This window comes from Tribolium castaneum, chromosome 7 (assembly GCF_031307605.1).
Source record: "Tribolium castaneum strain GA2 chromosome 7, icTriCast1.1, whole genome shotgun sequence".
Classification (NCBI taxonomy): domain Eukaryota; kingdom Metazoa; phylum Arthropoda; class Insecta; order Coleoptera; family Tenebrionidae; genus Tribolium; species Tribolium castaneum.
In genome coordinates this window covers 8,549,285-8,563,492 of record NC_087400.1, presented here as the reverse complement: position 1 = coordinate 8,563,492, position 14,208 = coordinate 8,549,285, and the positions used below count along the sequence as shown (strand labels likewise).

General features: G+C 31.2%; 1 protein-coding gene across 1 annotated transcript in view; it reads right to left on the bottom strand.

The window, feature by feature from the left end:
* The window catches only part of slo (slowpoke), an 84,107-nt gene that overhangs the window by 26,286 nt on the left and 43,613 nt on the right, over window positions 1-14,208 (bottom strand). Inside the window, exons 9-11 of the mRNA XM_015983935.2 lie at window positions 9,776-9,881; window positions 7,435-7,587; window positions 7,226-7,381 (exon numbers count right to left, since the gene is read on the bottom strand). Coding sequence (XP_015839421.1) covers window positions 7,226-7,381; window positions 7,435-7,587; window positions 9,776-9,881 — 415 coding nt within the window. The remainder of the gene's footprint in view (window positions 1-7,225; window positions 7,382-7,434; window positions 7,588-9,775; window positions 9,882-14,208) is intronic.

The window sequence follows — 14,208 nt, the reverse complement described above, 5'->3', positions numbered from 1 at the left end:
ATGAAACAAACCACAACCAGCCAAGAGCTGCTGCTGCTGGCACCTCTCTCAAAGACGCATATGGTGGAGAAAAAACAGGAACAGGAAGGGAGAAAATCCAAGTAGATGAAGAACATCAACAGCAGATATACACAAAAGCTTGCGAAAATCAACCAGAATGTACGCAGCGTCGATAGGTTTTTGTGTCGAGTTTGTCACGGTTCTGGAACGGCCGGAGCGGCTCGGGCACAACCTGGCCCTCCTTCAGAGGGGAATCAAGCAGCACGTCCCACTTGCAATTTTACCAAGTTTTTGATAAATCAATACATTGAAAGTTTGAAAGAAAGTACAAACAATTGTTTTAAAAAATTAAGAAAAATTAAAAATCAAGAAAAAATCATTTACGTGTTGGTAATTTAACAAAGCGTGTTCAATCGTAACATGTGCCATAATTGTTGCTTCGCAGTTAGTTTAGTAACAAGTGTGCAGGTCCCAAATATTGCGCACCTGACTAGTTAAAAATTACTAAGTTAAATAATTGAAAGTAACTGTTCATTTTTAAAATATTTTGAAACAAAATATTTATACAAAAATAAAACTATTCGTAATAAAAATGATTTTAAATTTTGTGCAGGTACATCAGCTGTACAAATGTCATTGCGCAGTTTTAAGTCCTTTCTTTCTAATACTATGACGTCATTTGGAAAACAAAGCGTAGGTGGTACTCAATACTTTTTATAAAAGTAGATGTTTTCAATGCCCAAAAAAAAAGATAGAAACTGGTTGAAAAAAGAAATCAAACTATTTTTGAGTCACATAGCCTTAAGCTAACAAAAAATTAATATGCAGTGTATCGTAACATTATTCTCCTGATTTGAATGGATTTTTAAATCACAATCTACACATGAATGGAGTCCAACATTGTAACTTAACTTCTTAACTTGAATCATTCCGTTTTCAGTAATTCAGAAAATTCTTAATAAAAGTTTCATTGTTAAAAATATTTTCGCAAAAATTTATAAATAAAAATGAGCCTTGATCTGAATTTTCTAAATCTTGAAGCTTTTCCAATTATCATTTTACTAATTGTAATGTTAGAAAAATCGGGTCTATTGATAAAAAAAACAGAAATGGAAAATTAAGTTAATGACGTTAGGACTTTATCTAATCTTCTTGGTGTTAAATTTTTATTTTTACGTCTTACGGTTGAATTGCCAAGCCAAGCCAACTGTCCGCTCGTGTACAGGTCCCAAATATTGCGCCCCTTACTTTGATTAAAATAGGAGTTAAAAATTACTAAGTTAAATAAATGAAAGCAACTGTTTATTTTTAAAATATTTTGGAACAAAATATCTATACAAAAATAAAACTATTCGTAATAAAAATAATTTTAAATTTTGTGTAGGTACATCAGCTGCTGAGTATTTACATACCTAATATTTACACAATTTACTCAATAAATTCACCTTACTTTACTCTAGGCAAATTTTCTAAAATATAATTTATCTAGTCCATTGGGTATTTCTCTTTCCACTACAGGAAAGCAGGAAGTTAGGAAAATTATTAAATCGATTTTGGAACATTGTCTTTCTTAGATAATTTTTGATAGTTTTTCTGAAAAGGTCCTCTCTCCACAAGCAGAAAGTGCTGATACTGATTGAGACCTGATAACACTAAATAAAAAACGTAAATTTTAAAATAATTTTTAGAATCTGCTACTGGTTTCTTCTCATTTCCATAAAATTGCTTTTTTTTCTTGGCTCCACAATTTTGTCGATTAACTGAATGTTTGAAAAACGTTTTTACTTAATTTTGTAAAAGGTCTAAACAAGTTGTTATGTTTATGGTTGGACATTTTACTGAAACTTACTTTAAATAAAGAAATAGAATGGCATATTAAAAACTATTGGAGATACAAATTTGTAACTACAGTTGAATGAACCACGAAAAAATTACACATGGGTCTTTTTTCTGTGCTCTTTTGATTTTTCTGATTTTTTTGCGATTTGAAACTTTTGTATTCGCATATATTTATTCTTTCAATGTGTTGAGAACAAATTTGGCGATTAGTGATAATTAGTATCAATTTTACTCCATTTTTCGTCAAAAATAAATTTACAAAACGAAAAGTTCTGACAATAATTAGGAGATATGAAATTATAAGTGGCTTAAAAGAGGAAACAGTCGAAGAGGTTGACGTAAATTTAACTATGAGAGAACTAAAAACGTAAATACAGCTGAAGCCGTTTAAAAGACCCAAAAAAAAAATTCTGAAAAACATCAGAGATTTTACTCTAAATTCTTTAAAGGAAAAGATTGAACTTATTAAATATTTGCCTGTTACCAATTAGTTCATTGCTAATAGTATATTATTATTGCTTTGTTTTTTGAATTACGTAATAAACAGTTTAACAAAAATTAAATTCGAATGAGTGCACTATCTCCATTTTATGAAAACCTTTGTTTTTTTAGTTTACATAATGGAGATTGTTCTGATTATTTATACTTTATTAATTTTGTGCTTCCAAAGAAAAGAAGGTCTTCTGTATTCATTAATCCGTTTGATTGCATTCAGGCACTTAATCTCAAGAACAAGAACGCATTCGTGAAGTAAATTGCGACAGAAGAAATAATTATTTGTTGAATGTAAAAACAGTAAAAAAAACGTTAAAACAGCTAGACCATTTCTTTAGAATCATTTTTTTTTATTTTAATTTTCATTTTGCAAAAGGTGGCCATGCCCACATTGCACACCGGCTTGGCTCAGCCCTGATTTCGTGTAAATTTCGTGAATTACTTTCAAGTCTGTTAGAGTTATAGGTCTGACGATACCGGGTTTTCTGTAAACTAAAACCATCAGTCAAAAAACACATTTTTTTTTCTTCAACGCATTTTTTGCAGTTTCTCGTATTACAAAATAAATGCTTTTGCTAGTTTATTTTTGCTAATTTAGTAAATAAAAAGAATTCATAAATTTTTTTTTGATTATCGGGTCGGGTCGGTGGTCAGGTTTATAGACTAATTTATCAGACAAACAACAACTTCTGGATACTTGGACTTGATTGGACGATTACAATGCGATATAGGAAACATCCTAAAAACTAAAAACTTTTATTTTTTTATTCGATTTTGTCTTTTAAAATTACGTTTGTATGTATCATAGAACATGTAGTAGTAACATTTCAAAAATTTCGTGCTTAAATTAGTATATAATTCAGAAAAGAAAGAAAACTAGAGCATATTTGAGTCTGTGTTTAAAAGTTTTTTGATGTTAAAGTGATATCAGTTTATACTGAATAAAAAATATCGTTCTAGAGAAATGCATTAAAATTTGAATAAATAATAACTGAAACAACAAGCAACATGTTTTGAAGTTTGATGGTCAATGCGATATACACATGGGTGCGACTTGTTTAGTTGCAAAAATAAACAAATTAGACAGAACCTAAGTTTATAAATTATATTATTGCACGCATATCTGCTGTCACATAAATTTATTTATTTTTTTCAAATTGTCTTGTGGGGAGTTTATTGTTTCTCATTCATTCAATCTTTACACTGTAAAGTCACGTTTGAGAAAATTAGGTGAAGAATAAAGTAAGTGTTAAGCAGTTACAAAATTTTGGCGATAAAAAAACAAATAACTCGTTTACAGGATTACACAAAAAAGCAACGACAATTTACTCCGTAGTTTGTATGTTTTTAATTATTTACAAAACAGTATTAAAATTGTCCGCAAAAAAACAGTTATTTATTAGCTACCTTTTTAAGCACACATTCACGTCCTGTGTAAAATATGGTGGATGCGCCGGGTATAAATACCAATTTTTAACTAAATAAACAATTTTGTTTCTGTAAGCGCATTGTTGCTTGTGACCAATTGCTTTTAAAATAGTTTATACCTGAGATAATAAATAATATCAAACAGATAACGTACAGTTAGTTAAAAAAAAATCGTAGTAAAAAATCAGAGATTTCTTATTTTTCAACAGATTGAACATGGATTTTGTCTAAATAGTTAAGGTAAAATTAATCTGAACGTGATAAATTTGACACATACATCACATTATGTGAGCCCGTATTTTTGTCCAAAGGTAACATTTTTCATCATGCTGTCTCAAAAGTGTGTTTCGTTATTTTGTTGTTAAAATGAACAGTTTTTAAGTAGGAATATTATAATGTTACGACACTTTTAAAACTTCCGGAAGCGGAATTGATGAATCAGAAATTTCAATTGTTAGGAAGAAAATTAGCACTCACATACTTACCTACAAACTTACAAAAATTACCTTGGTAAGTATAAATTGAATCGAAGTCAATCATCTTATTTATTTCTTGTACAATTGTGCATCAGAAGGAAATGAAGAAGTTTCTAAAATAGCTTATAGTTTATCGGCACTATTTGTTGTTGTTCAGCGACAATTTACAATCAGTATAGTAGTTAAATTTGGCGGACCATTTGTAGAATTAGAATTTGTTTTAGAGTCACAGCAGTTAAACAATAATTATAAAATAAATAATTGTATAAGAAAGTGTGTGTTGATCGAACCGCCAACTGGTTAGTTAGTCATCTTTTTACATGGTCCTTCGAGCCGGATCCTTTACGACATGGCCTCCTTGATGTATGGAGACAACTTCGTTGTTCAGGCCTGGCGCATCGTTAAGTTCGGCTGATTCTCCAGTGGCGCTGCATTTAGCGGACTGACGTTTATTTGACAAATACCATTTGTGAGGTTAAAGACTAATAAATTTGAAAGATGTAAGTGTGCATTTGTGAAATACGTTGGAAATGTGAGGATAATTCTAAAGAAGTTTTGCCCTGAATGAACGTTTGGATAGTGTAACTCTTGCAGGAAATCATTTTACGATCATTAGGATTTTTTATTTTCAGCTTCAGAAGATATACAAATTATTTCAGGGTGAATTGGTGGTTCGTCATCATTTATAAGTATTTTAAGCATAACCTACGGCACTAGTACGCAGACACAGAGGCAGAGAACACGATGTTTCAAAGTACCTTTCATTTATTATGCATACTGTATGGTTTTGCCAATGGTTTAGGTTGAATGCGTTACAAATCTGTGAATTTTAAGACATGGCTTAAAAAACCTGCTATTGTTAATTTAGTTTTTGTAAAATGTACAAAGAAAGTCGTTTTTTTCAAATGAAATGGTTTAAAAAAGCTCGACCCAGCGTTCCTCTGCTGCGTTACTCTCTGCTGGAGTGTCTCTGGACAGTCCGTTCCAAAGTCCCTGTCTGGACCTCTGCTCACTCTCACCCACTTCTCGTGGATCACCAAACTGCCGAAAAAAATCTACTACTTTATTATTTTTTTAGAGTTTTTGTATTTAGAATTTATCAATTACATTGTGGGCTCTTTCTCATCTTTTCTTCTACTGATTGTACTTGTTAAATTCAATTTTTTTTCGGATTTAACCTCACAAATGCTATTTGGCAGATAAACGTCAGTGCGCTAAATAGGGCGCCATCTACGGTTTCGAAAAAACCGCTGAAGCTTATCGATGCGCCAGGCCTGAACAACGAAGTTGTCTCAATACATCAAGGAGGCCATGGTTTGTAGCATTACAATCTCACTACAATTTATTACGAAAAAACGTCTTACAGAAAACAAAAAAATCTTTCAAAAAAAAAGATAAATAACAGAAATAGTATTGAAAGAAAAAAACAGGAACAGAGATTTTCAAGAAATACTTTGAGAAAATTTGAAACAAGATAAAAAAAAAGAGATTTCACTAACCAACAAAAAAGAATTTTTTATAAAAAATAAAAACGTCTTTAACTGAAAACAAAATCCTTCAAAAAAAGAGATAAATAACAGAACTGGTCTTGAAGGAAAAACCACAAGAACAGAAGTGTTCAAAAGTTTGGAACAAGATAGAAAAAGAAGAGGTAGAGGATATTTCACTAAGAAACAAAAAAAAATTTGATAAAAAATAAAAACGTTTTTAACAGAAAACGAAAAATCCTTCAAAAAAAGATAAATAACAGAAATAGTAGTGAAAGAAAAAAGCAAGAACAGAAATCTTCAAGAAATACTTTGAAAAAGTTTGGTACAGGATAAAAAAAGAAGAGACAGAAGAAATTTCACAAAGAAACAAAAAAGAATTTTAATAAAAAATAAAAACGTCTTTAACAGAAAACGACAAATCCTTCAAAAAAAAGATAAATAACAGAAATAGTATTGAAAGAAAAAAAACAAGAACAGAAATTTTCAAGAAATACTTTGAAAAAGTTTGAAACAAGATAAAAAAAGGTAGAGGAGATTTCACTAAGCAACAAAAAATAATTTTAATAAAAAATAAAAACGTCTTTAACTGAAAACAAAAAATCCTTCAAAAAAAAGATAAATAACAGAAATGGTCTTGAAGGAAAAACAACAAGAACAGAAATGTTCAAAAGTTTGGAACAAGATAGAAAAAGAAGAGGTGGAGGATATTTCACTAAGAAACAAAAAAATTTTTAATAAAAAATAAAAACGTCTTTAACACAAAACGAAAAATCCTTCAAAAAAAAGATAAATAACAGAAATAGTAGTGAAAGAAAAAAAGTAAGAACAGAAATCTTCAAGAAATACTTTGAAAAAGTTTAGTACAAGTTAAAAAAAGAAGAGATAGAATCAATTTCACTAAGAAACAAAAAAGAATTTTAATAAAAATAAAAACGTCTTTAACAGAAAACGAAAAATCCTTCAAAAAAAAAAGATAAATAACAGAAATAGTAGTGAAAGAAAAAAAGCAAGAACAGAAATCTTCAAGAAATACTTTGAAAAAGTTTTGAACAAGATAAAAAAGAATAGATAGAAAAGATTTCACTAAGAAACAAAAAAGTATTTTAATAAAAGTAATCCAAAAAAAATCAAGTGCTACTTGATTCCCCATGTGGCAGTGGGGCCACGTTGGGCCTTTGCCGCCTCGTTTCGAACTTGTGAATGCTCTGCATGAACATGAGTGCATCGTAATATCGTTTCTTGTTCTTGGTCAGCCGACTTACTCTGTGGCCTGAGCAAATGGCATGCCTATAAACGACGGACTGAGCGTCTCGGTATACATCTCCATTCCCGTGCCTCGCAAATAGTCATTGGTCCACACCTGCATGTCTGGAGACTGCAACCATCGAACACTCAATAAAGCAATTAAGAGAAAAAAGTCATCGATAAGCACCGCGAGTTCGATTCTGCTGTTGATTGGTTAAGTCGTGTATGATTGTGAGGAATGATCAAGCTTACCGTTTTGAACGAACGCATAGCGAACAAGTTCGCCATCATTGTCGAAAAACCGGGCGCTAAACAGGATTGAGCTATAAAACCTAGCTTCAGTTCAGCCAAACAAATTACGTCGTCGCCTTGCTTCCAGTCCCATGATGGAATGTTCAGGAGGTAAGCCTGGAGTACACAGTTTTACACCACGTAAACTAGCTTCACGTCAAAAATCAAACCTTGTTGTGGTACTGCATCAACTGGATGATAACTCTAATATCATCACTGTAGTTCTTAATCGAAATGACGCGCATGATGTTGGCTGCGTCTTCAGCATCTGGATCTTGGCAGTATTTGTTGGCGAGGACTAGACACGCATCAGCTTCGTGTACCTAAAGTAGGGCCCAATTAATACCGTGAAACTCCCAAATACATTGTCCAACATATTTTCCTTTTTTTTCTTCTCCTTTAGACGAAAAAGGGGCAATTAATCGAAAACAAAACACTTCTGTCATACGAACTAACTGAAATTTTGCATGCATACGTAATTTCGGTGATACTATAATATTAATAAGAATTCTTAGATGACAGTAGTCAATTTATTTTTTTTAATGAAGGTATTAATAAAAACAGCCCAAAAAGCCTAAAAAATGCAATACCAAGAAGGAATAAGAATTTTTTGACAAAACTTGGCACAAATGGTCAAGTGGTAAAAGAGTTTTTAACATTTAAGTGCTTTTACCAGCAAGTGTTATGCTTCCAATTTTTTGCTTTTTTGACTATCTTTTAATGTGTTTTTTTTTTAAATTCGTTTAGGCTTAAGTGTTCTAGAAGCGCAAGTAGGCCTGGAGACGACGAAACCAGAAACCAAAATTACTAACAGTTTAAGCAGTTTTGAAAGAGGCATGATTTTTGGACTTCAAATAGGGGTTTTTCACTTAGAGAAATTGCTAGTCGTTTGAATAGAAATCGAAGTACCATTAAGCAATGTTATCAGTCATAGACTGGAGAAGGCTCAGGACAGCGCAAAAGAGAAAGCATACCTTAAAAAAAGCAAGTGAAGTCCAAAATTCTTGTCTTCGGAGTATGATCATAATTTAATTACAAGACAAATTTTTGCCCAATGGGTGGGCTTAAAGGTCGTTTCTTATCACTTTGGACTATTTACCCTCGAAATTGGTCATTTAAACTGTTTCCTTTTGGTTTTTCTTGGTATGGGAGAAATGGGTAAAAACGCATATGTAAGCCTGACCCATCAAACTTTTTTTCCGAAATACAACGCATTGCGACCATAACGTGGTCAATGTATACAGTGTATATTCTCACCTGAGGATGACCACTTTGTGGTTGAAACACGTTGTTTTTCCAAATAAAAATCTTGGTGTGTCAGGTTTAAGTGTGTTTTTGCTCATTCCTCCCATACCTAGGAAATCCATTAAAAAGCAGTCCAAATGACCTAATTCGATGGTAAACAGTCAGAAGTGAAGTACGACGACCTTCGAACTCAACCATTGGTCAGAAATTTTTCTTGTACCATTGCCATAATACGAAGATGACCATTTTGGACTTCATTGTTTTTTTAAGTCTGCTTCCTCTTCTGCTTTGTTCTGAACCTTCTTTAATCAATGTTTGATAACGTCGCATAATGGTACTTGGATTTCTATACAAACAAATAGCAATTTTTCTAAATGAAAAAACACCTATTTGTTTCTCAAAAATTGTGCTTCTTTAAAGTTTGTTTAATTGTTGGTAGTTTTTTTTGTCGTATTTTGGGCATATTTTCGTTTTCGTAATAGATAGAACTAAACGAATTCAACAAAAATCACTTCAAAAATTGTCAGAAAAGCAAAAAATTGGAAGAACAATGCTGCTGGTAAAAGAGTTTAAGTGTTAAAAACTCCTTTATCACTTGATTAAAAACGTTCAAATTTTAATCATTTAATACCTGCTAATCAAAAAATTCCCATTTCTTCTTGGTATTGCAATTTTTGTGACACTCAGTATATAAATCACACCCCTTTTCTTCCAAAGGAGGATCGTAGTGTTGGACAATGATATTGGTAATTGCAACCGCTCAGTTTTTTGTTGAAAAGATTGCCAAAAAACTGCGATTGTTGGTGCTACGTAACCATCACATTGTTAAAAAATCTGCTCTAAAACGTATCAGCCCAAAATCTACAACTTCTGTGTAAAATCATGCATTCAAACGGTTAAACTTCATCTACCATCCACAAGACAACAATGCTAACTTCCTTGCAACAGTGAGCACTTGAAGACGGTTGCGTAAATTACGAAACATGCAATTTGGTTTAACTGTGAGACTAAATTTGTCGTTTGAACCCTTCACGTGGACTTACCACTTGCTCGAAGTTCCCTACTTAATTTTTTTGGGGGGCTATTCTGTTAGTCTAAGTTTAATATAACAAAAGAAAAGTATTTTGGTAAAAGAAAAATGAAAAAATTAGTGTTTTGTTTGGGGTATTTGTTTCGTCCCTAGACAGGTATTTACAGTAGTGACAACTTAAAAACAGTTAACATATCGAAAACAACAATAACCATCGTGTGGTTCTGTCGACTTACCTTTACCCTTTGAAGGTCAATAGGGTTCATGATGGTACCCTGGAAGAACTCTACAGTTGTGAAATGTCTCTTGAAGAGACCTTCCAGTTCAAGGTCTGGTGGTTTCCTGCACATTTGAACAGTTAACCACTTAAACAACCACAAAAAGGACATTTTGATTATAGTTATGTGAACTACGGTCGTTGGGCATACACCAGACCAGCAATGTACCATGCAGCAGAAAGGCCGTGACTACCCTACAGCAGCGTTGCGACTTCGAAAAGAAGTGGCAAACGCCCAACAAAAATTTTGTGCGGCGAGGTAAAAAGCGAAATTTAGAAACACACGATCCATAAGAAGTACTCCTGTGGGTACCTTGACGCGCTCAAGGTCTACAGCATTCATCATCGTTCCCTGAAAAAACTCCACAGTCGTGTAGTGGCGCTTGAGGAGACCTTCCAGTTCCAAGTCGGGTTCTTTTCTAAAAAGGGCACACAGTCATTTGGAGAGGGGGCGAATAGAGATGGCCAAAGGCCCGCCAGGGACATATTAGTTATTACTCATCAAGGAGAGGAGTTTAAGGGCTTAAAAGAAAGTTAATTCAATTCCAAGACAAAATATAAAGGGGGAAATGTCTACCTTTTTTCTATTTATTTTTTTCTTTTCTTTTGAATCTTTTACAAAAGGAAAATAATAATAATAAAAAAATCATCTTCTAGTCCTTTGATTTCTATAAAAATATTTTTGAGTGAAAAAAATCACAATTTTCTTGTAGAAAACTTTGTAACTTTTTACATTTAACTACGTTATTTAATATGTACAGTTGCCCGCTTTGAAAACTAGGACATTGACATCTGTCATCTTAATTGATTATTTTAAAAATTCGCAAAGCTTATTACAGATGTGCAGTTTGCTACAAATTTTGCGAGTTCAACAAGATCAGCAAAAAACAAAAATGAAAATAATAATATTTTTGGATTTGTCAAAGTGTTCCAATTTTCAACGCTCGCAACTGTACAGGGTGATGCATTTTGGATGTCCGAATAGGAGATCTTCAAAACTAAGAGGTTTAGAGAAAAACGAGTGGTACATTTTCGAGTCCTTTTTTTTTTAGAGAATAATTTTGGTCAAAACCGCATCCCGCTATCGTCTTTTGTTTTCGAGTTATAAACAAAAGTTGACATTTTAGCGAAATCTTAAAAAAATTATATCTTCCTTATTATAAAAGATACACGTTTGAAACACAGATGTTATAAGGCAGTTTTTACAGAGAATTTAATACTGTTGTCAACGATGTTTTTTAATCATTCGTTTAGCTTTAATAACAATAAATAGAAATCATAGTTGGCTATGACATTTTCAAAAATTTAATTTTTTCTGAACTGAAAACAATATATTTGATATTTTTATATACTTTTGGAAAAAATGTGTTTAAAATATTTGAAAGTAGTTGGCCATGGAATAATTATTTCACGTAAAAGATGTAAATAATTTAATACAAAATTTTTTCATGACCTATTATAAAGAAAAAGCAAAATGTTTTGTTTTTTCTTAAATATTTAAAATTAATGTACTACACAAATAAACATGTCAAATGAGGAAAAAATAAGCTTTCCAAAAAATATCACAGCCGCCTATAATTCCCATTTAAAAAAATACAATTTTATGTTATTACAGCTAAACGAAAGGTTAAAAAAACCCTGATAACATTATTCAATTCTCTATAATAAAGTGCCTCTAGAATGTTTTTGTTTCAAATGTGAATCTTTTATAATAAGGAAGATATGAGTTTTTTAAGTTTTCTCTAAAATGTCAACTTTTGTTAATAAGTCGGAAACAAAAGATGATAGCAGGATGCAGTTTTGACCAACATTATTTTCTCAAAAAACACAGCCGAGAACGTGTTACTCGTTTTTCTCTGAACCCCTTAGTTCCGGAGATCCCCTGTTCGGGCATCCAAAATGCAGCACTCTGTATACACAGAATGTTCCGAGAAAAAAGTTGTGATTACTAGGTATTTTCCTTATTTTGTGATAAAAAAATTTCGTAAATAAGGACTTTACCCAAACTTGATTTGTCTTAATTTTAATTCTTAAATGATATTTTTCTAGAAGAATTTTTTGAAAAGAGATAAATCATTACATTATATTATAGTTTTACTTTTTTTACATTTAGTCTAAAAGAAAGCTTTTTAAATTGAGTGAGATTTTGTTTTTCCGGCTACTTGCAAGTGAGTCGAGACATTTTGGCCTCTTTGCTCTAAAATTAGGACATTAATGCACAAGAAGACATAAATCTGTCCTGACTAAATCAGGACATTTGTTCACCTTAGTCTCTAGAAGGAATATTTTTTCTAGTAATTATATTGGTATACAGAATGTCTCGTAAAGAATTGTAGATATTTTAACCATAAATTTATACATTAAAAATGAATTAATATGTATTTTTATTTTTTCTAAGAACGTTTTTTGTGGAATTATTAGCCCCTAAAAATTATTCCAAAACTTCAAATAATATTTTTTTTCTTTTAAAAATCCAATTTTTAAAAAAGTTATTAAAATGTTTATAAAATTAAATTTTTTGTCTCTTGTATTTGGAAAATGTACCGTTATCAAGTAAAATAATAAAATGTGAAAAAATGCAATTAATATTAAAACCAACATCAAAGTATTTAAAAAACATTTTTAGAAAAAAAAGTAAAAATATGTATATGGGATAAATGCAACCCATTTGAAAAACCAGTATCAATAAACATTGATCTGTCCCGGAATTTTCAAATTTTTCCTTTATTGTCTGCGTTTTAAAAAAATACAAAAAATAGGCATAAAAACGCATTTAGAGCATTAATTTACTGTTTTTTTTTAAGTAATGACTTCCACATAAATCCTTCTCAAACAAGTAAATAAAGAAAAATAAATGAATTTCTGAAATAATACCTTTTAACCTTTGTTTATAAAATCTGTGCCTAGGAAATTAGTTGTTAATTTTGCTAATGACTGATGCAAGTTCTGGGTCACCTGTATAATCGATAAAACTGCTGCAGCTAATTTTGGAAGCTGATCGCTAATTAATAAAATATTGTGCCTGCCATTGAATAGGCTAAATATTATTTCAAACATTATAGAAAACATAACCCACAGGCATTTTTACATATGGGCTATTGATCAGATTCTTAGTTTTCGTCAAATTATTTTACCTTTTAAGTTCGGAAGTGTTTCGTTAATGAGTTTTAAGAAAGTTTTTAGTTGAAAATTCCCGATGAGTAATGGTAGAAAAAGCCTAAGTAGTGCACAGTACAGAAAAATGTCCTTGGATAAAGTCAACAACGACGTAATATTATAGAATATATTAGAATATTATAGAAACAAGAAGTTAAAATGGCTTTATTTTTTGGAAAACAAAAACTTTTTAAATAAATACTGGGTGATTTTTTGATAGATACAGACTGTTCCGTTTTTATTGTCACAAATTTAAATAGGTGCCAAAATCGAAAATTCCATAGTTTTTTACACAAAAATGGTCTCTTGTGTTGTTTCGATACAATTCACCGTTTTTAAGTAAAATTTAAGTAAAACAGCTATGAAATTTAATATTTCGTTGATGAAATTGAAAACGGAAGTCAAAATAGCTTGGGACGCCTCTGATTAAATTTTTTCAAATTCGAATTTGATTAGATGCACAAGTACTATTAACAGTACTAAATTTTCTAATTTTACCTGTAATGGTTTCTGAAATATTGAAGAAAATCCACTACACTAGAGTTCCTTTATTGGGAAAGTTGAGACACTGACCGTCAAACCGAGCCAGTTTTGCATTATGTGGATAAGGTATATATTTCTATACCTTTTTATTAAAATTTTTGTTAGTAACTTGTGTCAGACATTTATGTCGAAAATAATTTTAAGGTTATAATTTTTGTCAAATGCATAAAATGACTTAATTTTACAACAAATTTAACCAGGGACGTAGGAAACGTAGGAATTTTGGGATTACTATTTAAAAAAAAAGAAAATAATTGAATACCTACAAATATAAATGTCCACATTTCTGAAATGTTTCGATAATTATTTTATTATTTCTTTCAGTCATAATTTTTAGTTAAATATCTCGTCCCAAAAACTGGTCATCAAGAATCCTTCATATTTCGCGTCGTCTTTTTAAACTTCCTAAAAAATGATATTGAAGGTCTTTTCATGTGCAAAACGTAACAAAACCGTGAATTCCAATAACTTTATAATTTGAAACAGAATCTAAAGTTCATGTAGATGCTAAAGGCGGCCAAGCAGCGACAGGTTCAACTTTCCTAAAAATTAGACCCAATTTTGGGTTCAAGTACCTACGTATTTTGTAAATGCATAGACAAATTCCCAAGATCTCGTAGATATTGTACATAACATTATTTAGACAATCCACTTTTACAAATGCTTGATAATAATAAACGTAAAACTTGGCAG